Source organism: Zootoca vivipara, chromosome 6 (assembly GCF_965207765.1).
Source record: "Zootoca vivipara chromosome 6, rZooViv2.hap1.1, whole genome shotgun sequence".
In the NCBI taxonomy this organism is placed as follows: domain Eukaryota; kingdom Metazoa; phylum Chordata; class Lepidosauria; order Squamata; family Lacertidae; genus Zootoca; species Zootoca vivipara.
In genome coordinates, this window is record NC_142589.1 from 71474514 (window position 1) to 71500352 (window position 25839).

The 25839-nt window shown below is 44.5% G+C and overlaps 2 protein-coding genes across 2 annotated transcripts; one reads left to right on the top strand and one right to left on the bottom strand.

Annotated features, from left to right (window-relative positions):
* Nucleotides 1–865: 865 nt before the first annotated feature.
* Nucleotides 866–7981, bottom strand: LOC148685424 (sialic acid-binding Ig-like lectin 14). Its single transcript, XM_088671299.1, has 7 exons — nucleotides 7873–7981; nucleotides 6297–6710; nucleotides 5668–5964; nucleotides 4312–4626; nucleotides 3431–3433; nucleotides 2169–2291; nucleotides 866–903 (listed from the first exon to the last, which is right to left on the bottom strand). The coding sequence occupies exons 1-7, from the start codon at nucleotides 7979–7981 to the stop codon at nucleotides 866–868; spliced, it is 1299 nt and encodes a 432-aa protein (XP_088527425.1).
* Nucleotides 7982–14079: 6098 nt separating this feature from the next.
* On the top strand, nucleotides 14080–24765 carry LOC148685425 (sialic acid-binding Ig-like lectin 12). Its single transcript, XM_088671333.1, has 6 exons — nucleotides 14080–14506; nucleotides 16371–16679; nucleotides 19027–19338; nucleotides 22966–23082; nucleotides 24099–24181; nucleotides 24736–24765. The coding sequence occupies exons 1-6, from the start codon at nucleotides 14080–14082 to the stop codon at nucleotides 24763–24765; spliced, it is 1278 nt and encodes a 425-aa protein (XP_088527459.1).
* Nucleotides 24766–25839: the final 1074 nt, after the last annotated feature.

The following is a 25839-nucleotide window of genomic DNA, read 5'->3' on the forward strand; positions in this document are numbered from 1 at the left end:
TTCAAGTTACAAGAAAGGCAATTCTGACTAAACATCAGGAAGAACTTTCTGACAGTAAGAGCTTTTCGAGAGTGGAACAGACTCCCCCAGGAGGTTGCGGACTCTCCTTGGAAGTTTTTAAGCAGAGGTTGGATGGCCATCTGTCATGGATGCTTTAGTTGAGATTCCTGCATTACAGGGGGTTGGACTGGATGACCCTCAGGGTCCCTTCCAACTCTACAACTCTGTGATTCTATGATTCTATTTATATCCTGCCTTTCTCCAAGATTGGGACTCAAGGTGGCTTACACAGATTAAAACGGCGCTGATAAAGAAAACATAGAAAAGAACAATAGTTTAAAAGTGATTAAATTATTATAGAATTTAAACAATACAAAAACAGATCAAAAAGTCCTTTTTAGCAGGACTGTGCTTTTCAACTTTCCCCCCTCACCTTTAAAATAAAGAATCAGGACTTACAAAACTGAAACTGAGAGCCATTTTAAGTAGTGAGGAAAAATACCTCTGTACATATGTGGAGTGGCATTACCTCCTGACAGAAAAACTGAAAAACTGCTGTGTCCTGCCTCTCTACCCATTTAAGAAGCCAGGTGCAGGTTTTCTCTGAGACACCCTCTGCTGGTACATAATCCATTCTTGGTTTCCTCTCCCTTCAGTCCTTTGGTTCCAGCAGCCAAGAATTGATTTACGAATACAATGGAAGGTACTCTACCCTCCACCAGCTCCATCATCTAATCTAAACTGCGCATTGCTGAGGCACTAATGCAAACATGAAATAATATACAGCATGTTGTGCTTGATTCATCTTATATGACCCTCACTTGTATTGAATAGAAAATATCAACGTGCATTGTAAAAACTGAAGTCAAATCACTGATACGTTGGTTAATCGCTGACGGAACCCTGGAAGAAGGAGAATAATGGGAATTAGATCCATTCCAAATGCTCAGGCCCAATCTTAGTCTCAGCTAGGGTTGCCAGACTCAATAGAGGGCAGGACTTCTGTGCCTTTAATTGCCCTGCTCTCTTTTGAGTCTGGAAACCTTAAAGAGAAACCAGCAGACCCTTTGTTTAATTTCCAAGCAAAGGGTCTGCTGGTTTCTCTTTAAGGTTTCCAGACTCAAAAGAGAGCAGGGCAATTAAAGGCACAGAAGTCCTGTCCTCTATTGAGTCTGGCAACCCTAGTCTCAGCTCCTTTATTCTATTTTTGTATCCTGTCCTATCTTATCAGCTATGGGGCACCAGGAGCAGTTTTAAAGAGACCCAGGTGCTGTAAGCTGGCCATCCTAGTCTATATTTAGTCACAGGTTTACCTGCACAGGTGTTTTCTAATTCCCATCTTACCCTGTTCCTTGATCTGGATAGCAATTTTTTTTTAAAAAAACAACAACCCTGGTTCTGCTTTTAAAAATGTGGGCAATTCTTGAAGGTTACATGCATTGTATTGAGTTTATCCCAAACCTGTACAAAGCTTGTCTAAGCCAAGGAGGGAGTCCTGTTGGCTGGGAGGCCGGGGGGGGGGGTTCTTGGCATGACAACGTAAGTCTGCCAGGCCCCTGGTGGGGCACCCCATCTGGCTTAGCCCTCTGATGCCTGGGTCAAGTATACCCTACTGCCCCCTCCTCTGCATGGGCCTGGGTAACCTGTAAAGGGGCCCTTTCTGCGACCTGCTTCAGACATCTTTGGGAGGTTCTTTTCAAAGGGTTTCCCTGATCCCTGAGCTAACCTCTCTCCTTTGGTATTATTACTAGGGTTGCCAGACTCAATAGAGGACAGGACTTCTGTGCCTTTAATTGCCCTGCTCTCTCACGGTGGGCCACAACAATGTTAGAAACAAAAACAATCGCATCCAGAGTGAGTCTTGTGGTGGAGCTAATCTTTTAGTGGGGTAGGTAGAACTTGTGCATCTCATTACATTACTAGAGGAGCATTTGAGGTATTTTCTATGGCTCACTGTTTTCAGTTTTCTGGTTTGTAATTGTTGTCGGTTTTGCTGTTTACATTTCATCTTCATCACTTTGAGAATAGACTATCCAATGTCATCAGTGGTGATGATGATGGTGGTGATGATGATATATTAATGGTTTAAAATCACCTGTTGGTTCCTATCTGATCTCTGGGGAAAGAACACAACCCCAGAATCTCTGGTTCTAGAATATATTACTCACCTAAGAAGGCGAAAAGGCTGCCCCCTGCAATGGCTACTGCAGCAACAACCCCAAGAACGATCCCAGAAATTATCCCACTGCTCAGCTCCATCTTTTCATCTGGTGGTGATTTGGTCCCTGCACCTTGGATAATGATGGCGACATTTTATTACATTTCTATATCGGCCACCTAGCCAAGTTTTCTGGGCAGTTGGCGTAAGCAAGGAATTGCAAAATGCCATCCACACAAAAAAACTAGAATAAAATCCCTCAGAAATAAAATAAAAAAGGCCAGGCAAAAATAAAGAAACTCAGACCCCAGCTAAAATCAGCATCAAACACAATAACAAAAAGCAACTCAAACAGGAATGGGGAACCTCAGGCCCAGAGCTTCTCTTTCTAGCCTTTGGGATGCTCACCAGATCACAACCCTCACCAGGCCTGCTCTGCTTTTCCCTGGCCTTTTTTATTTTATCTGTGTGTGTGTGTACAAAGAAAATTGCAGTGGTTGCCTCAGCCACTTTGGCTTGTGACTATGTGCATCACTGGCATTATAGGGAACTTGGTACAGAACCCGAAGCACCCAGTGAGATTGATCTCTCTTCATTGCTTCCTCTGTCAATCAGAAGCTTTGCAACCAGCTTCAGCACTGCCAGTCTCATCCAGCGCTTCTGTTGCTCTTGAAAGGCAGCTTTTAAGGGAATCGGCACATCTCAGCAAGCAACGTCACTCATGTGTCAGGGGAGTGTGCCAGTCCAGAACGATTGCATAGTTGATTAACTGAAGGCATTGTTATGTCAAGCAAAAGGGAAATTGTAACCCTGCCTCCTTGTTTACTTTGGCCCCACCACCCATTTTCCCTTTCTGGCTTTCCCCACTTTTAGCAAGTGCCTTCAGAAGGTCTGCCATAAGGCAATATCAGGATTGTGAAGAGGGCGGCATCCTTTAAGAGTGATTTATTTATTTATTGTATAAAGGGTCTCTTGCATGGGCTGAATAGTCTAAAGCAGGCATCCCCAAGCTGCGGCCCTCCAGATGTTTTGGCCTGCAACTCCCATGATCCCTAGCTAACAGGACCAGTGGTCGGGGAAGATGGGAATTGTAGTCCAAAACATCTGGAGGGCCGAAGTTTGGGGATGCCTGGTCTACAGGCATGCCTGGGGGAGAGAGGGACAGATTTAGACTCCCTCAGAGCCAACTCCATAGATTTTCCTTGCCCATGACCAACGGTCTTCTGGAAAGGTTCCCAAGAGAAAGGGGCAGGCAAGAGACCATCTCAATACCTGCTGCTGCTGGACACTCCCTCCCAAACAGAGCCACCCACCATCAACTGCCCTGTGGGAAGGATCCCAGGAGAAAGGTGAAGACAGCTCAGGTTAGAGCATGGTGCTGTCCACGCCAAGGTTGCAGGTTCCATCCCCATAAGGGACAACTGCATATTCCTGCATTGCGGGGAGTTGGACTAGATTAGGCATCCCCAAACTACGGCCCTCCAGATGTTTTGGCCTACAACTCCCATAATCCCTGGCTAACAGGACCAGTGGTCAGGGATGATGGGAAATGTAGTCCCAAACATCTGGAGGGCTGAAGTTTGGGGATGCCTAGACTAGATGATCCTCAGGGTCCCTTCCAACCCTTGGATTCTATGAGAATAAATGTGGGTCCTGCTCCAGCTGCTCTTTCCCTTCCCCTCCACAGGGTCCTGTCAGAAGAATCCCAGGAGAGGATGGGACATAGGCAAATATCACCTCAGAGCTTGCTCCAGCAGAACCATCCCTTCTTCACACACAACTTTTGTGCCATCAACCGCCCTGCCTCAAAAACTTTTAAAATATATTGATATTGTTTCATTTTGTGGGTGGAGTTAACTTTGGAAGCATTTGTATCCTGAAAGCTGGCCTTTCACAATTAAACACAATTAAAAATGATATGCAATCCACCAGCCCTGTCTTGGAGGAAGAGGAGCAGCCAAACTTGTACAACCCACTGTATATTTCTGTGGAAGTCCTGCAATGTTCAGTGGCAGCTTACTCTGCCAGGAAAGTGTGCCTAGGACTGCACACCCAAGGCTTTCTCCTGGAGATGTGTAAATGTTAGCAGACCATGCATGGGACTTAAAGATGAAGTGGGAAGGCATGCTTACTTGTTGGGCTCAGAGGAGAGCTCAGAGTCTTGTTGGGCTCAGAGGAGAGCTGTATTGTGACCTTCCCATATGCATTTGCTCCGGTGCAGGTGACGAAAGACTTTTTCTGGTCATCTAAGTCTCTTGGCCAGCTCAGGGTGCTGGCAACTGTATTGCCCTCAACCCAGAAGGAGAGTCGCTTGGCCCCTGAGCTCACAGTCTCATTTACAAGCTTCCCGTCCACATGCCATTCAATCTTGGATGGAGGCCATGAGTGGATAGTACAGAAGCATAAGAGTTCTTTCTTCTCGTGCTGGCACGTAGTGCTCCCCCTGTTGGTGGCAGCCTCAGGGCGATCTGGGAAAATGTTTTGGAAAGCCAGAGTGAATGAGTCCAATCCTGGACTAGTAACTTACCTGGCATAGCTACAACAGAGCATGAGAGGCTTCTGGGATGCAGAAGGCAAGCCACAGCAGTAAACTTTGTCTTCTGCAGAGGTCACACCTGGAATGGGGTAGCTGCATCCCAAAATGGCCTGGCCAAGCATTAGGGGGAATGGGAGCTGTAGTCCATATCTTCAGGCATGGGGTGTAGGTTCTTGCCACTGGCTTGGAGCAAAGATTGATGGGGGCTTCTAGTTCGGACAGCTCTGCTCACAGATGTAGAGCCAGAACAATTGCCAGTTGGGTGGTGGAGGGCAAGTGTGGTGCCAACATATAAAAGGAACGTAGAGAGTACCTTCTATCATATGCGGTGGTCATGTAAGGTAACAAAAACATTTTGGGAAATGATATATAATGAACTGAAAAAAATGTTTAAAATAATCTGCATGAATGTTATTAACTCAAGGATGGAAAGATGCAACAATCTCGACTAAGGAAGAATGGCAAGCCAAACTGCTGGACTTTGCCGAAATGGGAAAACTGACTGGGAGACCCAGAAATCAAGAAGATAAGGACTTTAAAAAAGAGTGGGGGAAATTTATAATTTACCTAAGAGACCATTGTAAGCTGGACTTCAAGAATCACTTGTAAAGCAGTGAGGTTTATGTATAATTCAGAGAAATTAAAATCATGAAGAATATAATGATATGTAGATTGCTAAGGGGAAAAAACACCAACAACTGTTATTAGGACCCGTGTAAGGGATTGGGGGGGATCCCACAAGATTCAGAGAAATGATTATACAAATAATTTTGCTATAAAACAATATTTCAATAAATAAATAAATGAATGGAACATAGACATGATCCTGCCATGTACAGGTCAGTAAGTCTTCAAAACATAGTACCACATTTTCCCCCCGTATAACACGCCCCTGGGTATAAGATGTCCCCTATTTTTGAGGGTGCAATATTGAGAAAATGGGGGGAATGACCCGAAAGAGAGAGTTACTCACAGCCAAAGGCAAGGCGGATGGTTTCATGTACTGCATTCTTCAAGTCATGGTATTTGACGCTGCAGGTGAGGACTTTGCCCTCATCACCTAAGGAGGGCGTAAAGGTGATGTCAGCTCCATATGTCTCACTCCACTCGCTCTCTTGCGTATGCCAGACATGTTTGCTGTGAAATAATTTGCCATTCCAGTTGATTTGGGGATTTCTCCCTGGGCACACTCCTGGCATGAAACATCTGAAAGTGGCTGGTTTACCCCAGATTACCTCTGATGGCGTCACAATCTTTGGCTTCTTCAGGTCTAAAAAAGTGAGATTCCCCGGGAAGGAGTGAGAAGAAAATTCACAGGGCATTGAATAGGATGCATGAGCCCTCGGTTAAGGGTGGGATTTCTCAGTCACAGCCATTTTGCCACTCTTAACTCCCACCATGGTTGCCGTGCTTTTGTTCTCACGGGCCTCTCCCCCCCCACACACACACACAGTTAAGAACTGCATTATATCCTGGAAACTAACAGTCCGCAGGTCTGAATGCACTGTCAGCACAATTTTGAAACATTCAAATCACCCTGAAGTGCTTCAGAGTCTCTTGCTTCTAAATCCTATGTTTAATGCTCCTAGGAAAGCCACCTACCCGTCAAGAAAATCTGAGGTTGAGCATGAATTCGCTTATGGAAAGAAAGAAAACTGTATCCTTCTCCTTTCTCAATTCGCAAGTAGTACCAGCCCACATCTTCTGGCCCTATATTCTTGATGCTGAAGGAGCAGTCACCCATCTGAGGATCTCCTGTCATCATGAAATGGGTTGTGGTAAGATTGTGATTTTCCTTATTGGTGCAGACAAGTTTACCAGGGATCCAGTATCCGGGCCACATCCAACTGTGGGATTTATCTGCATCCTTAAGCCAATGGAGATATACTGGTCCAGGCTTTGCCATGAACCAATTAGGTGTAGTAAAACTGCAGGAAACATAGGCACAGAAGCCTTTCTGTACAGTGATATTTTCGGCCACTTCGATGGAAAAGTCCAAGTCCTGGGCCAGCATGCCTGCCAGAGAGGGAATAAAAAAGATTTAACTGTTATCTAGAAATGTTCGCTTAAAACAAGCTCAGTGTTCTGCTCCTCTAAGGTAGCCACTTGAGCATTGCCCCCCAAAAGAGCCAGTGCATTGCCCATCCCGAGAAAGGGCAAAAGAAGACACTTGCATAAAACTTGCATAAAATCTGCAAAAATAATCCTCAGAGTACCATACTGGCTACCTCTGATTATTAATCACTGTCCTTGGAACTGTCCAGGATGCTGAGAGATTTTTCTTAACACACTTGATTTCTGCTTCTTGCCATTTAAGAGGATTTACGCTCCCTGCCTCCGAATCCCTTGCTCCCTGCCTCTGAATCTGCTCCAAACCACTGCACATCCCCACCATCCTCAATCTGACTTCAGTGAGCCCCTACTTGCCTACCTTCCACAGAACCTCCTCCTCCTCCATCTATGTGGAGCCACTTGTAGGCTTCAGCAAGGATGGGGACAAATCTAGAATCAGTTGACTCTGCCAGCCATTGGCTTTGGCTGTGTTTGCTGTTGACTCTCTTGTCCTCATCCTTACCAGTCTAAGAGGAAACCAGCCATCCAGTGGACAGGAACATTGGGGGTTTTTTTATAAAAAAAATCAAAGTATTTTCTCACCTTGTCAATTTCACTTCAGAAGGAACAGGGAAGAGATGGTAATGGCAACAATAGCGGACAGGAAATAAGATAATGATGGAAAGTACAGGGTGACTGAGGGACACGGGTGGCACTGTGGTCTAAACCACAGAACCTAGGGCTTGCCAATCAGAAGGTCAGCGGTTCGAATCCCTGCGATGGGGTGAGCTCCCGTTGCTCAGTCCCAGCTCCTGCCAACCCTAGCGGGAAGGTAAACGGCTCTGGTAGGAAGGTAAACAGTGTTCCCGTGCGCTGCTCTGGTTCGCCGGAAGTGGTTTTGTCATGCTGGCCACATGCCTTGGAAGCTGTACGCCGGCTCCCTCAGCCAGTAAAGTGAGATGAGTGCCACAACCCCAGAGTCGTCCACGACTGGACCTAACAGTCAGGGGTCCCTTTACCTTTTTTACAGGGTGACTGGGGGGTGGGCATAAGGACTTGGACAAATCATAAAAAGACAAAGGAATTAGTGGTTTTCTTCTTCATCATTTCTGCACATGGCTCTTACCTTTGCAAAGTAAGGCAAAGATCAGGGTTGCCACTGTTTCTAGAGAGGTCGCCAAACCTTTTGTCTTTGAGGAAGGATTTGCAACCTGCCAGCTATTCTCCGCCTCCATCCTCTTCTGGCTACAAAGGAGATCTGTCAGTGGGAAAGAGGGAAGGGTTTGACAAGAAGGTGGATTGTGACTACAGGCCACTGAAAGATTTCTGGTTGTGCTTGGGAGGTCTCATCAGCGATCCTTGCAGCCCAATCCCAGGCATGTTTACTCAGATGTAAGTCCCATTGAATTCAGTGGGGCTTACTCTCAAGGAGCTGTACATAGGCTTGCGATCTTAGATAAAAATCATGCCAGTGGTAGGAGCACTGCTTTAATTTACAGTGGTACCTCTGATTAAGAACTTAATTGGTTCCGGAGGTCTGTTCTTAACCTGAAACTGTTATTAACCTGAAGCACCACTTTAGCTAATGGGGCCTCCTGCTGCCACCGCGCCGCCAAAGCACGATTTCTGTTCTCATCCTGAAGCAAAGTTCTTAACCTGAGGTACTATTTCTGGGTTAGTGCAGTTTGTAACCTGAAGCGTTTGTAACCTGAAGCATTTGTAACCTGAGGTACCACTGTATTTGATTTAACTGGCAGTTAAAGGTAAAGGTAAAGGGACCCCTGACCGTTAGGCCCAGTCGTGGACGACTTTGGGGTTGCGGTGCTCATCTCGCTTTTCTGGCCGAGGGAGCCGACGTACAGCTTCCGGGTCATGTGGCTAGCATGACTAAGCCACTTCTGGCGAACCAGAGCAGCACAGGGAAATGCCGTTTACCTTCCCACCGGAATGGTACCTATTTATCTACTTGTACTTTGAGATGCTTTCAAACTGCTAGGTTGGCAGGAGCTGGGACCGAGCAAGGGGAGCTCACCCCGTTGCAGGGATTCAACCCTGTCATTGGCAGGTAGGGGTGGGCAAATCTGTCAAACTTTGCTCCTCCATTTCTCACTTTTCCAATCTTAAGACCTCAATGATTTCACATCAGTTTATGAGGGTTTTTTTGTATGTTACTTTCCCCCCCTAAACTATGCATTATAATACACAATTTACCTCCTTACCTCCATTTTTGTAGATGATACTTAACAGGAGCTGTACACCAAAATTCAGGGAAATGTGTGAATTGCTGTGTTTTGTTTCGCATATTGCTGCAGAAAATGTGAATGGAGATGACTCATCTTTAAATGAGAACCGAATCAAATTTCCAAATGCCCCATCCCTACCCAGATGTAACATGAAATTGCTTGGAATATGATTCAATCTCACCTCAAAATAGCAACAGTTTGGAAGCCCCCGCAAGCAGCTGGAGGGGGGGAGGAGAAGAGGGTACTGATGGAGTCTAAAATACTTCATGTACCTTGACTCATTAATAAAAAATCTATAAACAATGGTAAAGTCTACATTTTCCCATTTTCTAATTTTCCACTTTTCTCTCCCACCTCACTGCCTCTTATTCATTCTAAGAAGATTCCGACTGCCTTGGAATATTACATCACAAAGGATGCCCATATTGTCAAAAGGCAAGGACATTCCACAGATTTGGATGAATCTATTCATTTCATAAAAGCATTTTATTTTATTTTTTAGAATTGGAAGGGACCCCAAGAGTCATCTAGTCCAATCACCTGGGGTTCATCCAGTCCAGCCTTTCGCATGATGAATTCTGCATATGTTAAATAAGCAGGGAGACGATATACAGCCTTGTCGTACTCCTTTTCCAATTTTGAACCAATCAGTTATTCCATAACCAGTTCTTACTATAGCTTCTTGGCCCACATAGAGATTTCTCAGGAGACAGATGAGGTGATCAGGCACTCCCATTTATTTAAGAGCTTGCCATAGTTTGCTGTGGTCGACACAGTCAAATGCTTTTGCGTAGTCAATGAAGCAGAAGTAGATGTTTTTCTGGAACTCTCTAGCTTTCTCCATAATCCAGCGCATGTTTGCAATTTGGTCTCTCTTTCCTCTGCCCCTTTGAAATCCGGCTTGTACTTCTGGGAGTTCTCGGTCTACATACTAATTACTAATTATCACATACTACCAGTAATACCACATGCTAATAGAAACATGAAATAATGTGCAGCACATCAAGGTCAATTCATCTCATATGACCTTCACTTGTATGGAATGGAAAGTATCAATATCCATAGTAAAAACTATAGTCAAATCACTGGTCACTCGTCGATGGATCACTGGAAGAAGGAGAATAATGGGAATTAGAGAGTATTTCATCACAAAGAGCAGCCACATTCTCAAAGGGCAGGGACATTCTGTTGGGAGTGACAAATCTTTCCATTTCAGTTCCTTATCTTTCAGATTTTAGTTCTCCACATTTCCACATCAGCTTGCAAATTCATGTAATGTTTGGCTGGCGGGTATATCTGGCTTTCTAAACCATCTTCCATGGTATTATATTGATTTTATTGATGCTGTGTTATATCACACTTTTGCAAGTCACTGACGGTGCCTTCATTACAGATCTATAGTCACCAGGCGAAAGCCTTCCTCTTCTCCAAGGTCTTTGGCTAATGAAACTATCCATGGCCTTTTACATACTGGGGAGGGGGGATTTGGGTGTTGTTGTTGTTGTTGTTGTTGTTGTTGTTGTTGTTGTTGTTGTTACTATGCACACGAAAGCTCATACCAATGACAAACTTTGTTGGTCTCTAAGGTGCTACTGGAAGGAATTTTTTTATTTTGTTTCAACTACGTCAGACCAACACAGCTACCTACATGTATTTTTATATTTTAAATATTGTAATCCACCCAGGGATCCTCAGATGAAGGGCGGCATGGAAATTTAATCAATAATAATAAATGAATAAATAATGTATAAAGGTAAAGGGACCCCTGACCATTAGGTCCAGTCATGACCGACTCTGGGGTTGCGGTGCTCATCTTGCTTTATTGGCCGAGGGAGCCAGCGTACAGTTTCTGGGTCATGTGGGCAGCATGATTAAGCTGCTTCTGGCAAACCAGAGCAGCACACAGAAACGCCATTTACCTTCCCGTCGGAGCAGTACCCATTTATCTACTTGCACTTTGATGTGCTTTCAAACTGCTAGGTTGGCAGGAGCAGGGACCAAGCAATGGGAGCTCACCCCGTTGCAGGGATTCGAACCGCCGACCTTCTGATCAGCAAGCCCTAGGCTCTGTGGTTTAACCCACAGTGCCATCCGCGAGGGAAACTGCTTTGCAAAACTGTGGGAAATTGCATACAAAAATGTGTATATTGGGGTAATTTCACACTAAAGTGTTGGTGAATTTTTGTGGGGACTTAAAAACAAACAAATTTGTAACTGGTGTGAAAATGGGGAGAACTAAGCTTTGAAATAGTGAGAAGCTTTTGAGAAAGACATGGGCAGATGCATTGATCCTTACAGAACGTCTTTGCCCTTTTAGAATGTGGGTGTGCTTTGTGATGGAAAAGGATATTCTAGGGCAGTTAGAACCCATTTGGAATGAGCAAGAGGCATTGAGGTCAGTGAGAGAGGGAAAGGGGCATGCACAGGCAGTTGTTTATAGATCAAGAAAGGATCTTGTGTACACTATGTTTTTAGGCATTATCTGTGTCCTTTTTCACTCTTCTACCCAATCCATTTTAGTGTGCGCACTTCCAATTTGTTTAATTTGCCTGTGCACAAATTTCTGAACACACAAAATATCCTGCAAGGAAGGGAATAAAGTTGAACGATTAGTCCCAATACCACTGGCATTATTGTTATCTAAGACTGCAATCCTGTGCACATGTATATCCATCATCTGATAATACCTGCCCAGGCACAGACAGAAATCCTTCGGCAACCTCCTCCTCGTCAAATCCTCCCCTCTTTCTCTGTGCCAGTTCTACTTCCATGAGAATAACTGTAGCCTGCACAGGATGCAGGGAGGGAGAAGCTGGCAGGTTGTGAATTCTCCCTCAAAGACAAAACGTTTGGCCTCCTCTCTAGCAACAGTGGCAACCGTGATCCTTACCCTGCTTTGCCAAGGTGAGTGTGATGTGCAGAAAAGTCACCGTAGAAGTCCCGTCACTTTCTGATTTCTCCAAATCATAATAATACTCTCTTTGGTGACCCCACTGCTGTTCCTATCACATTCTCTTCCCGTCTCAAGTGAAACTGATGAGCCTTGTTACATGTTCTGTTCCTGTCTTTTGGGCTTGGTGATAGGGGTGGGGGAGAAATTTGTTTAGAAGAGGCAAAATACAGATTATGGAGGAAGTTGTATGGAAGACAGCAGGCAAGTGGGGGGTCAAGCTGGGGACAAACTGAGGTTGATGGGGAAGGGCCCCATTATTCCTAATGGACCAGCCTCCACTGCTCCTGTCTGTTTGCTTTGAGCAGCCCTCAGTAGAGTCTAGGAGAAGCAGACCAAGCAGTGGTCTGGAGAAGATAACTGGATCAGGGTATGGACAGACAGGGAGTGTAAATCCTACCAAAGCGCAGGAAGCAAGAGTGATCAGAGAGAAAAGGTGTTCAGCACCCTGGACAGTTCCCAAGAAAGTTATTATTAAAGCAGTGGTAGAGTGGTTCTGGACTCCAGATCCCATCATGCATGACTATAGGCCATGCCAGCTGGAGTGATGGGTTCAAGAACATCTGGAGGGGACATATTTTGTATGCCAAGGGTCTTGGTTACAATCACCAGCATCTCTACTTAAAAGGTATCAGGTTGCATACCTATGCCTGAGATCCTGTTGAGCTGTTGCTACTCAGAGCAGACAACAGTGGAGTGGGTGTAGCAGAACTCTGGAGTTCTGCTCAATTTTCAATATGTACTATAATCAAGTGGGGTAAAAAGTGTGGTAACATTTGCACCATCACCAGGAGGTCTAAAATGAAACACTCAGGATTTAGGGAAGGTCTCTTTTTGGTGGCTGAGTATATTCACAACCAGGTGGCTTAGCTGGTGCTCCTAGAGCAAATAATATAAGTGGAGTAAATGCTTTGGGGACTGGAAAAGGTGAGGGAAGGAAATGGTCCTTAGCCCTGTTCTCAGTTACAAAAAATGGGGGGGGGGTTGTTGCCTTAAGAAGGGATCTCCTCTTGTTAAACCCAGCCAAGGCCACAAAGGTAGACTGTAACGGCAAGAGGAAGTGGTAAAAAGACTACAATAAAATTGGCTCTGTGCACATCAAATGGAGAGGATCTAGCTATGGCACAGAATACAAAATCTGAGTTTTCTTGGTGATTTTTCAGGGCACACATCTTGAGTACCCCAGTTGCTTAGTAAGTATCTGTTTCATAAAACAGTTTGAAACTTGTCTTACTGTCATGGGTTTCTGTAAAGAACTATAGTAATGGAATCTTTGGCGAGGCTGCTGATAACTCTTTTGTGGTATCTCAGACCCTTTTGCAGAATGGCAGCTCCTAGAGGAATGCACAGCTAGACAGAAGCACACTGAATTTATGTTCTCAAAATTTTATTTGGAACCATGAGGGCTAGAAACCTATTGTTTGAACTTTGAAAGCAGAGGTTCTCAATGTTGTAGCACGAAAGTGTCTCAGGAGCTTACACATCAGCTTCATGTTGCCCCCTTATTGTACTAGACCCTACTATTTTGCCCAGAGCTGGGCAAAAAAAACAATAAAACAATAAAAAAACAAAAATTTTAGTTCTAAGAAAAAAAGGGGGGACAGTGGAGTGTGTAGAAGGCAGCTTCTGTGAATGACACTCACCCCAAAAACATTCTGCTTTTCCTTGCTGGAATCTGAAATGAAGACCAGTGGTTGATTCCTGCAGGCTTCTCTGGTCCAGTGAGTGAGACTACCCCAAGAGGGGACACATAGTGGTGACATGCCCTGTTTTACAGAGGGTAGTCCCCACAATGTAAAGGCATCCTCTGTTTGAAGGGCTGCCTGGTCAAACTTCAGTTTAAAGACAAAGAAGGGAAAGCAGGAGGGCCATTGAAGGGGCAACTGGGCAGCAGACTAAGCAGGCATGCAGCTCACCTGGTCAAAATCCTTCTGTCTATGGTAAGATGCACTTCTGTTTCAGTTACAGTCCTTGTTTCTGCATTTGCATCTATAAATATGCATTAGCACATGCAATTTTGTGCAGAGGAATCTCCTCTTCCGCTCTCTTTCTTTGCCATATTTTTGGAAGTGCTGGATTAATTGGTAGCCTCTGGACGCTAGTTAATTCCCCCCCCCCCCATGCACACTTTCTGACAGGTATGCTGACCAACAACTTGGACTTTAGAATCACAGTGCCTGACAGCATCTCTGCACAGCGAGGCTTCTGCATCCACATTCCCTGCAGTTTTACTACTCCCGGTTGGTACAAGCGCAGCTCTGAGCCACTGTATGGCTATTGGTTTAAGATTACGGATCGGCAGACCTATTTGGCAGGGACCAACATCTGGGTCCCGGGTGAACTTAAGGCCAGCAATGATGAAAGGCAGAGTTCACTTAAACTTCATTCCACTCATATGAATTTATCAGGGGATCCAGAAGAAGGCGACTGCTCGTTTACCATCATCAATGCTGGGCTGGATGACCAGGGCCGGTACTACTTTAGAATTGATAAAGGAGAGAGCTACAGATACTCTTTCAATCCTTCCACTTCTCAAACTCACACTAATCCTAAGGTTGTGCTGACAGGTAGGTGGCTTTCCTATTAGGGGCATGCATAGGATTCAGACAAATCCCAAAGCCTGAGTTTAAAGCATCCTGCTTTGAAATGATTTGTAGTTTGTCTGAAGCAAAGCGGGATTTCTCCAAAGAGCCCCAAGCAAAAGCAACAATCTCTGAAGCATTTCATGGTACAGTAATTCAAATATTTGAAAGCTGTGTGGTCAGTGTGTCTGCAAGCATGGAAATACTTCTCCCCAAGCTTGCCATATAAGGAAATTGCAAGGCAGGGGAGTGGAGAGCTTTTTTGTGACTGACATGTCTACTCGCAAGTAAAGAGGGCTTTCCAATCACAGTATTTGCAAGGAGTAAGATGTTGATGCAATGTATCACATTGTCCTTGTTTGTTCTCTGCTCTTTTGCTAGTTCTACTCATGGTTCTTGCCTGGGACATGCTGGACATTGAAGTCCTTCTGCCTCTGGGCTCCATACCCTCCCACCCACTCTGGTGAAATCAACTTTGCCCTTTGATTCCTATCGAGCAGAACACAACCTGGAGCTGTTTCCCATCCCATTTGTCATATTTCTGTACCCTCAGCACCCACAGTGTGAGAAGGACATTGCCCTCATGTCCTGCTTGTGGGAGTTTTCAGAAGCATCTGGTTGGCCACCCTAGGAAATAAGGTGATAGGCCATTTAGTCTTGAGTTCCACTGAAATTAATGCGGCTTAAGGAAATCAAGACAGGAGTGCCTGGCGTGCTATGGTCCATGGGGTCACGAAGAGTCGGACACGACTAAACGACTAAACAACAACAAGGAAATCACAACTCATATTCACATTTATTTCAATCAAACCAGAGTATGACTAACTTGTCATGGATCCAGCTCAATATTTGTTGCCCCCCCTTTTTTTAAAAAAGAAAAGAAAAGTTGTTGGTTTCACTTTGAGCTGATGTTTTTTATCACAGTTTTAATGTTTGATCTGTCTCTTTTCATTACAAATGGTTTTATAATTTTATTGGCAGCTGACTTGTGAGTTCATTGAATGAAAAGACCAAGTAGAGATTGAGTTGAGTTAAAATAATAATAATAATAATAATAATAATAATAATAAATATCATTGCCCTGGGATTTTGCTACATTAAGGTGCATTGATGTGCACATAATGGGCTCTCAAATGTGTGGCCAGGAGGCTCTTGAAAACAAAAGGATGACAACCTTGATGGGAATATATATATATATATATATATATATATATATATATATATATATACTTTTTATTAATTTTTCATCATATATAAATTTCATTACATTCCACATTGTATATTTTAACATTCTTTCTTTTTACTCCTAAGAGTTTACTTCCATTCTTCTTTCTTCTGCTCCTTCAGTCATCTTTATCTTTCGCTTTATTCTCTCATCATACATCTTCATCTTTTTATCTCACATCTTATCTGTTATATATATACATACAGCTCTTGTATACAATATATTGTACAGTATATAATGTTATGTACTGTATACCCATACCTTAAATTCTTTTGTACATTAATTATACCGGGAATATATATAAAAATAAAATAAAAATTGTCCAGATGCACCTTAGAGACCAACTAAGTTTGTTCTTGGTATAAGCTTCCGTGTTGTGCATGCACGTAAAAGCTTATACCAAGAACAAACTTAGTTGGTCTCTAAAGTGCTACTGGACAATTTTATTTTTTGTTATATATTTCAACTGTGTCAGACCAACACGGCTACCAACCTTGATGGGAGTTAAGAATGGCAAAGTGACTATGACTGAGAAATCCCATCCTCAAGGCAGGGCTCATGTGTCTTACTCTATGCCCAGTGAAACTTCTTCTAATTCCTCCCTGGGCATTCTCACTCGTTTAGGTCTGAAGAAGCCCAAGATCATAAAGCCACTTGAAGTGATTTGGGAGAAGCCAGCCACTTTCAGATGTATAGCAGCACAAATGTGCCCAGGGACTAAGCCCCAAATCACCTGGCCTACAGAGCCTGATATACACCCTGTTTACACAACATCTTCATGGAATACTCAACAGAGCAATTGGAGCTCGACCTATGGAGTTGACATCACCTTCAAGCCCAGCTTAGCTGATAATGGCATAGTCCTTACCTGCAGCATCAAATACCATTTCTTGAAGAAAGCAGTCCATATAGCCACCCGCCTTTCCTTTGGCTGTGAGTAGCTCTTTGTTTTCTTTCCTCTCCCTGCATCCCAATCCACAAACTCTCAGCAGCTCCCTGAAGATCAGATGCCCCCCACCCTGTTTTGCCCTTTGGTTTCCCACTTCCCCCTTTTTGGTGCCCTCAGCAACCACATTTTGACAAGGGGGACCTGAATCACAGTGTTGCAGTGCACCTCATCCTCTAAGACATCCCTTGGGCCACATACAAACCTCTGCCTAATCTTATGCAGAAGCAGAATAATAATAATAATAATAATAATAATAATAATAATAATAATAATAATAATTCTTGCAATTTTCAGTCCAAGTGATTCTTTGAGAAGGCAGAAGGGTTTTTTTTTCTGCCAGTTTTGAACAGGATTCATAATGGCATTTTCTAGGAGAATTCAGATCAACAAGAACACAAGGTTACCTTTCCCTTCCTATCTCAAAACATGAAGGAATGTATGTAGTCATTTGTTCTTGCCAGCAATTTTAGGTAAAGGTAAAGGGGCCCCTGACCATCAGGTCCAGTCGTGTCCGACTCTGGGGTTGCGGCGCTCATCTCGCTCTATAGGCCGAGGGAGCAGGCGTTTGTCTGCAGACAGCTTCCGGGTCATGTGGCGAGCATGACAAAGCTGCTTCTGGCAAACCAGAGCAGCACACGGAAACGGCGTTTACCTTCCCGCCGGAGAGGTCCCTATTTATCTACTTGCACTTTGAGGTGCTTTCGAACTGCTAGGTGGGCAGGAGCTGGGACCGAGCAACGGGAGCTCACCCCGTTGCAGGGATTCAAACCGCCGACCTTCTGATCAGCAAGCCCTAGGTTCTGTGGTTTAACCCACAGCGCAATTTTACACATGCTTAAATGAACAGGGTACATTGTCTGTGCTAAATTGAGATGAAACCATTTCCTTCTCTCTCTTTCTCTGGGTGCCTTCAGCCTGTATCTAGCGTATTTTGTTCAAGGGATTCAAGCACATACCGGTACCAGAAATCTAGGTTTGCACAATTAAAGGGATTGAAGTGTTCTGCCCCCTAGTGGAACAAACACACTTTTTTTTTTAAAAAAAAAGGAAGACTACTTCTGCAGTCCGGAAAATGATGGGGCAGGGGAATGCACTGGAAAATGTATGATGTGTGGGAAGACTTCTAAGGAACCAAAAGCCAATGAGGATGAATGCAAAATGAATGCTCAATAAAGATCAGCTGTAATTTAACCGAACCCTTGCCCACTTCTCTCTTGGGCCCATCTGTGCTATAGATTTTTTTTTTAAAAAAAAACTATGATACCACTTTAAACAGTCATGGATCCCTCCAGAGAATTGTGGGAGCTGTACTTTGTTAAGGTTGCTGAGTATTGTTAGGTGACCCCCCTATTCCCATCCCAGAGCTACAGTTACCACAGCAGTTTAGCAGTCAATCCCTCTTCTCAAGATACTCTGGAAATAGGCAATAGAACAAACAAACAAAAAATACCTCCATCTCTCCCCCCCCTCTCCTTTCCCCCACCTACAAGATGTCTATGACAAAAGTGTCTCTCACCAAATGCAAAGAAACTGTGAAAAAGATTGTGAATTGAAAGTGGAGACAATAGGTGTACCTTTCCTTGTTTCTCTGTTTGCTTTGTAACACAAATAAACCTTAATAAAAATAACTTTTTTTAAAAAAAAGTGTGATGTGCACATCCACATCTCCACCCCCATCGTTCTGCGGTCCAATACCGAGGGCCTTTTGGCAGTTCCCTCGTTGCGAGAAGCCAATTTGCAGGGAACCAGGCAGAGGGGCTTCTCGGTAGTGGCGCCCGCCCTGTGGAACGCCCTCCCATCAGGAGTCAAAGAGAAAAACAGCTACCAGATTTTTAGAAGACATCTGAAGGCAGCCCTGTTTAGGGAGGCTTTTAATCTTTAATCGATTATTTTATTCTTCTGTTGGAAGCCGCCCAGAGTGGCTGGGGAAACCCAGCCAGATGGGCGGGGTATAAATAAATTATTATTATTATTATTATTATTATTATTATTATTATTATTATTATTGCATTCTCAATACCACTTTAACAGTCATGGCATTGCCCAAAGAAGCCTGGGAACTGTAGTTTGTTTAGGGTGCTGGGAATGGTAGCTCTGCGAGGGGCCTCCTAACAACACATAGAACCCTTAGCAAACTACAGTTGCCAGGATTCCTCAGAGGGAACCATGACCGTTAAAGTGGCATAACAGTGTGTGGCTGTGACCTCTGTATAAAACAAACTTTATTTGCTTCCACTGCCCGGAAGCCTCTCGCGCTCTGTTGTAGCATTGTAAGACATGTTAATAGTTCTGAATTTGGCTCATTCACCCCGGCTTGTGGTTGCTTTTCAGATAGGCCTATAGCCAGCACCATCCTGCCTCATGCTACATGTGAGAATGAGGACCAAGGCCACCTTTGCACCTGTTCTTTCCACTGCTGGCCTCCACCAACACTTACGTGGGAAGTGGACGGGGTAACCGTCACTGGGAACAGAAGCACAAGTGACATGGAGGTCTTACACTGGACAGAGGGCAATATGGCTACCAGCACCCTGCTGTGGAAAAGGGCCTCCATTGACCACTATGAGCCCTTCATCACCTGCACGGCAACCAACCCCTTTGGGAACCAGACAATGGTGATCCTACCTGGGTCCAACGGAACAAGTGAGCATCCCCTGCCCCAGACTTCACCTTTAAGTCATGGGCATGCTAACATTTACAAATCTCCAAGACAGGCAAACTTGGGTGGGCAGTCTTAGGCAGACCTTTCCTGGGAATAGGCACCACTGAACATAGCCGGACTTCCAAGGAAACATGCATCCGATTGTGCTGTCTGGCTTCATCCAAGGCAAGGATGGGGGACTTTTCTCAGCCCAGGGGCCACATTGCCTCAATTCAGAGCTTTGGGGGGCCACATGACAAAACTCAGGAAAGCCAGAGGGAGTGAGTTAGGTGGGGCCAAAGTAAAACAAAATGGGTGGGGTTACCATTGTGACCTTTACCATTATTTAGTTGGCTTCTACATAACCACCTCCCCTTTCAGGGACCATATCTTACAGTTAGCGCTGATGAAGTTTGTGTAAGCCTTTCTACAACTGCTGGCAGTGAGGGCAATTCTACTGCCCTCAACAGGGTTTCTAAATTGCAGCCTGTTAATCTGGTATGAAGGTGATGCTTTGTGTGAGATAGAATTAAACATGCCCCCAAATGGAAAACGAGTGAGATCCCAACTAAAGAGGAATGGCAACTTAAGCTGACAGAATATGCACGGCTTACAGACTTAATATATAGAATAAGAGAACAAGAAGAACATACATTTAGAGGAGATTGGAAAATGTTTATTGAATACATGGGGGGAAATTGCGTATACTTGAAAACGTTGGCGGCGTTAAGATAAATTCAATGATGTAAATAAGTTTGGATGGATGTAATAATGGAATACTGAATGGTTTAGTTTTTGTAAAATATGCAGGGGTTTATGATATGCAAAATGAACCATGGAAAGAGAAGAAGGGAAGCCATTGACATTTTAGCAATCGGTATTCAGAAGCATGACTACCCAGGGAGTCAGAGCATAGCCATTGATAGTCTTCTCCTCCATGAATTGGTCTCATCCTCTCTTAAAGCCATCCAAGTTGGTGGTTATCACTGTGGCAGTGAGTTCCATAGTTTAACTATGCACCCCCATCGTTCAGCCCGGACTCTGAGGTCCAGCTCCAAGGGCCTTCTGGAGGTTCCCTCAATGTAAGATGCAAAGTTACAGGGAACCAGGCAGAGGGCCTTCTTGGTTGTGGTGCCTGCCCTGTGGAACACCCTCCCATCAGATGTCAAAGAAATAAACAACTATCTGACTTTTAGAGGACATCTGAAGGCAGCCTTGTTTAGGGAAGTTTTTAATGTCTGGTGTTTTATTATATTTTTAATATTCTGTTGGAAGCTGGCCAGTGTGGCTGTGGAAACCCTTCTCCCTTACCTTTTCTCCAAACTAAAAAGTCCCATACTTTGGAAACCTCTCCTCATGGGAGAGTTGCCCCTTCACCATTTCGGTTGCCCTTTTCTGAACTTTCTACAACTGAGAAAAACTACTCCCAGTGTGCATGCACATGAAATCTCATACCAATGACAAACTTAGTTGGTCTCTAAGGTGCTACTGGAAGGATTTTTTTTAATTTTGTTTTGACTACAGCAGACCAACACGGCTACCTACCTGTAACTACTCCCAGGTAAAATCTTCCCAGCACTGGAAATGCATGTATATTCGAAAAATGAATCATGAACAGCACATTTCACAGAAAATGAAATGCTTGATTATTCTGCAGTTTTGAAGCCAAACCTAATTACCTTTGAAGTTCATTTAATGATGATAATGAACACAAGATGATAAATATCTTTCAGACTTTCCAAGATATACACACCCACATACACAGAGCAGTTATCCCACAGGCTGCATTCAGGGCTCCCCTTGATTTAATGATGACTTTAATTAATCAAGCAACTAATCATAATTAATTGATAATCAGATTTAACTTGCAGGCAGTTCAGAACACAAGCACAAGATATGCGCAGCTTGCAGGCTTAACATATAGAATAAGAGAACAAGAAGAACATACGTTTAGAGAAGATTCGAAAATGTTTATTAAATATAGAGGCGAATTGTGTGCACTTGTAAAGGTTGGCAGCATTAAGATAAATTCAACGGTGCAAATAAGTTTTGATGGATGTTATAATGGAATACTGAATGGTTTAGTTTATGTAAAATGTGCAGGGATTTATGATTTGCAAAATGAACCATGGAAAGAGAAGAAGGGAAGTCATTGATATTTTAAGGATGTTTAATTAATACATTCCTTCATGGGTAATCTCCTGGGGCATGATGGCCAGAGGCAAATGTGGGTGTGATCCTTTCCTTTGTACAATGGGCTACATTCCAGCCACACAGCAGTCAGAGGTGTCTACGCAGACATGTGCAGGCACATCTCTCCATCCAGGCAAGCAAGAGGCATTCTCACAATTCAAGCGGCATTGTTGGTGCCCATTGGGAGTAGTAGGATGGAAGGCAAGGAGACCGGCAGCAGGTGGCGCCAGAGCCAATGAGATGCAGAGATAAACTCAGCCTAGTTTTGCTGCCATCCTCCTCCTGGATGGGATTAACGAGGAGGAAGATAACAGTCAGGTTGCAGGTAGGAAGGCAGGACAGCTGAGGGGAAACTGAAGGCAGAGTGAGGCTGATGGGACAGTGCCCCACTTGCTGCAATGAACCGGCCTCCACAGAAGTCAAGGAAACATTCTAGCCAGGCATAAGAACCCAAGGAGGGTTTCAAAGCAGCATTGGTGAGGATCATGGACTAGGGAGAGCCCCAATGGTGACATCGAGAGATTGGGGTGGAGGGATACATTCGGACCTGGGTCTGAGCTTCCCCTCCCCAGTCTAAACTGCTTTAGCTGCTTTATATTTATGCTAAATTTAGTGGTTGGGACCTTTTGTTGGTTGGCTGGGCTTCCTGTTCGTGATGGATTTGATTCTGGTTTTACAGAGCATTCTTGGAGGCCAACATAGGTAAAGGTAAAGGTAAAGGGACCCCTGACCATTAGGTCCAGTCGTGACCGACTCTGGGGTTGCGCGCTCATCTCGCATTATTGGCCGAGGGAGCCGGCGTATAGCTTCCAGGTCATGTGGCCAGCATGACAAAGCCGCTTCTGGCAAACCAGAGCAGCACATGGAAACGCCGTTTACCTTCCCGCTGTAGCGGTTCCTATTTATCTACTTGCATTTTGAGATGCTTTCGAACTGCTAGGTTGGCAGGAGCTGGGACCAAGCAACGGGAGCTCACCCCGTCACAGGGATTCGAACCGCCGACCTTCTGATCAGCAAGCCCTAGGCTCAGTGGTTTAACCACAGCGCCTTACCCCTATTCCAAACTCCATTGAGGGAATCTCTAAGGAAGGCTTGCTGAGCCAGTAGGTGAGCAAAAGCCCATGTTTTGGGCCCTAGGTCAATGTGATCAAGGTTTGGAATAGGTAGAGGTCTCTTCATTTTGTCCCCTATGCCCATTTGGGGAGGACTTATGACAGCATAGGTTGCACCAGGTGAGCCCCTACACTGAGTCAGGGTGAGCCCCAACTCAGCACGGAAAGACAAAGATCTGTTAAATCTCTGGCCTCATGGTAGATTTGCATTGTGCTGTTATTATTGTGTGAGGGTTTTTTTTTGTATTTTCCTGGTGTATGTCAACTGCCCAGAAAACTTGATTGGATGGGTAGCATATAAACACATTGAATCATCTTCTACAGACAGCTCTCCAGCACCACCTTATGTGAAAATGAAGATTCCTTGGGTCATTTCTGGGATCACTCTTGGGTCCTTTACTGTGCTGACTGTTGTTGTGGCCCTGGTTTACCTTGGCACAGGTGAGTAATGTGGAGAGCAGGCTCTATCCTCTCCTCCCTCAGTTGTGGTTGAGTGAGACAGGCATGTCATCTCCCAGCTTGCCTATCCATGGCATAAAGATCCTTAGTGGATATTTACCCATCTTCCTCTACACCAGGAGGTGTCTATCACCTTCCCCAATCTCCAGAAATGTATCACTCTGTTTCCCTGTAAAATATGACTTTGGTTTTCATAGGTCAGAAGGAGCCAAGTTTTGCTCAGTTCCGGGGCTGTCTTAAGCATATAGGGCACCAGGGTGCAAAGATTTGCCTGCCCCCCCCCCGGTTGCCCAGTCCCAGGCGTGCAGGAGAGCAGAGCCAGCTGGCCACCTCAGCATCTCACTGGCTTGGTCGCCTCTGAACTTGTGGCGCAGAGCCGCCCGCAGCAGAATAGCCCACTGCAACACTCCAACCGACGCTCTTCAACAGAGCGGGCTCTTCCCCGGACTCAACTCTCAGGCCCCGGACTCTCGGCCTGGCGCCCCTGAGATCCCTGCACCCAGGTGCCCTGCACCCCAGGTGCCTATGGGTAAGACGGCCCTGCTCAGTGCAACCTGGGAGAAGGAGCAGCTTTTGTTTTTGACCTCATGGGTCGATACAGGATGGGAGTAATCACAGGGATGACACACAACAACGGGGGGGGACACATAGTCCAGGGGGAACAGACACATCCTCCCCCTTTCCTGGGAAACAAGGACCCTGAGTCAGGCACAGCAAACAATCATAAGAAAACAAAAATAATTAAAACAACAAATCCAAGGACAAAGTTCATACATCCGGAAAAGCATCAAAACACTAACCAAAAACAAGTTATGCAACCATTACCATTTAAAACACAAATGACATCAATACCCCCCCCCTCAAAAAAAAAACAACCACAGCAACATGTGACCGGGTCAGCTAGCAGTGTATATAAAAGCCTGAGGTATTTCTGCAGGGTGGGGGGTGGGCCTGAGCATAAGGAATGGATTTAATACCTATGCATTTCTTCCCTCCAGTATCCGGTCGTCAGATTTACAGGCATCGTAGAGATGCGGCTGAAGTTTCTACGATGGATGCTGCCATTTCCCATTCAATGCAGGTGCGGAATTGAGTGGATCATATGAAATTAATTTACCATGACATGCTAGCTATTGTTTCATATTTGCATTCACAGCCCAAATATGCACAGTAGAGTAACTTCCCTGTGCTAACAAAATAAAATAAAAAATCATTCCAGTAGCACCTTAGAGACCAACTAAGTTTGTTATTGGTATGGGCTTTCGTGTGCATGCACACTTCTTCAGATACACTGAAACAGAAGTCACCAGACCCTTATATATAGTGAGAGGGTGGGGAGGGGTATTACTCAGAAGGGTGGTGGGAAAGGGTGATTGACTGATAGCTGTTGACGACTGTTAACGACTGCAATTGGTCTTACAGGAAAAAGCGGTGAGATGGCTAAAAATAGCTTTATCGTGTATAACAAGATAAGAATCCAATGTCCCTATTCAGACCAGGTCTCTCCATGGTTTTGAGATACCTACCTGTATCTATCTATCATCTTTTTATCTATCATGATTATGACAATGAGGAAGTTCTTCCAACATATTCCACTTGGAATTTCCACCTCATGTCTCTCAATTTTCTCTTCAGGCTCCACAGCAGCAAGACAACAAGGCCTAGATCAACAGGCCTTGGTGGCGACAGAACCCACTGAACTATTAGCACTGATTCTCTTGTTTCTTTCAACAACGATAAAAGAACCTTTCTAGCCCTTATTCAAGACACTAGGGACTAGCGCCCTTGCCCTGCAAATGTTGCATGTACAACTCTCCTTCTTCCTTCAAATAAAACCTTTTGGTTATTCATGTATAACCTCTTTATTTTGCCTTTCAAAGCATTTGAGGCATACATTCCCACCATGTGTTGGACAGACCCAGCAACATTACAATGAAGGAGGGAAGGCCAGCAAGACCTGAAGCAAAAGACCTTGATCCTTTGAGGGCTGTATTTTCTCCCCCATTTCAGTCACTGCAAATTCTAGAGAAAGGTATTTGCTTTGTGTTTTGCCCGACTTCCTTTTGCCCTTCAGTCTTCAGCCCTTGACTCCGCCCACCCTCAGAATGTGGCCCTCAAAATGTTGGCCACATAAAATCCGCTCTGTGGGCTGAAAGGCATTATCCACCTTTGCTGCCCAAAGCACCACTGCTAATACATACAAACCTGCCTTTCTTCCACATAAGGGACTGGGGTATTCAGGGTGAGCCACGTAGGTGGAATCAATCTCCACGACCACAGTGTTGTGCAGTACTGCTGAGACCATATGGGGTGACAGATGAGGTCCTTGTGGTACAGGCCAGCGGTTGGAAAGACTATGGTAAATCTCTCCAGAGTCATGGAGGACTTGACAAGTCTGCACATACCTCCACTGAAGAAAAGTCCACTATCTTCATTACTCTTAGACTCGTAGACTTTTCTTTAAATCAATTTTTATTAGATTTTCACTTACAAATCAATCATATCAAACCAATTATTCCAAATTATACAAATATATATCTATTAAACCAAATATTATGCCAAATTATAAAAAAATTTACTTCCCCATGCTTCAAATTCTGAGGGTTCTGAATATCGATATTTGCTGCCATTCTAATCAAAGTTCCAAGTTCTTTCCAATCCTTTTAATCCAACATAGTCCAGATCTTTTCCAACAGCCTCTGAAATATTTTCAGGTGAGATTTACCACAAAGCCTATGT

Coding starts and splice junctions, on each gene's coding strand:
- LOC148685424 (XM_088671299.1), bottom strand. CDS start 7,981: ATGGAGGCGGAGAATAGCTGGCAGGTTGCAAATCCTTCCTCAAAGACA. Junction 4,627..5,667: donor CATCCGCCTTGCCTTTGGCT/GTGAGTAACTCT, acceptor ACATTTTCCCAG/ATCGCCCTGAGGCTGCCACC. Junction 904..2,168: donor CAGCCTTTTCGCCTTCTTAG/GTGAGTAATATA, acceptor TCCTTCTTCCAG/GGTTCCGTCAGCGATTAACC.
- LOC148685425 (XM_088671333.1), top strand. CDS start 14,080: ATGCTGACCAACAACTTGGACTTTAGAATCACAGTGCCTGACAGCATC. Junction 23,083..24,098: donor CCTGGTTTACCTTGGCACAG/GTGAGTAATGTG, acceptor TCTTCCCTCCAG/TATCCGGTCGTCAGATTTAC. Junction 24,182..24,735: donor CCATTTCCCATTCAATGCAG/GTGCGGAATTGA, acceptor TTTTCTCTTCAG/GCTCCACAGCAGCAAGACAA.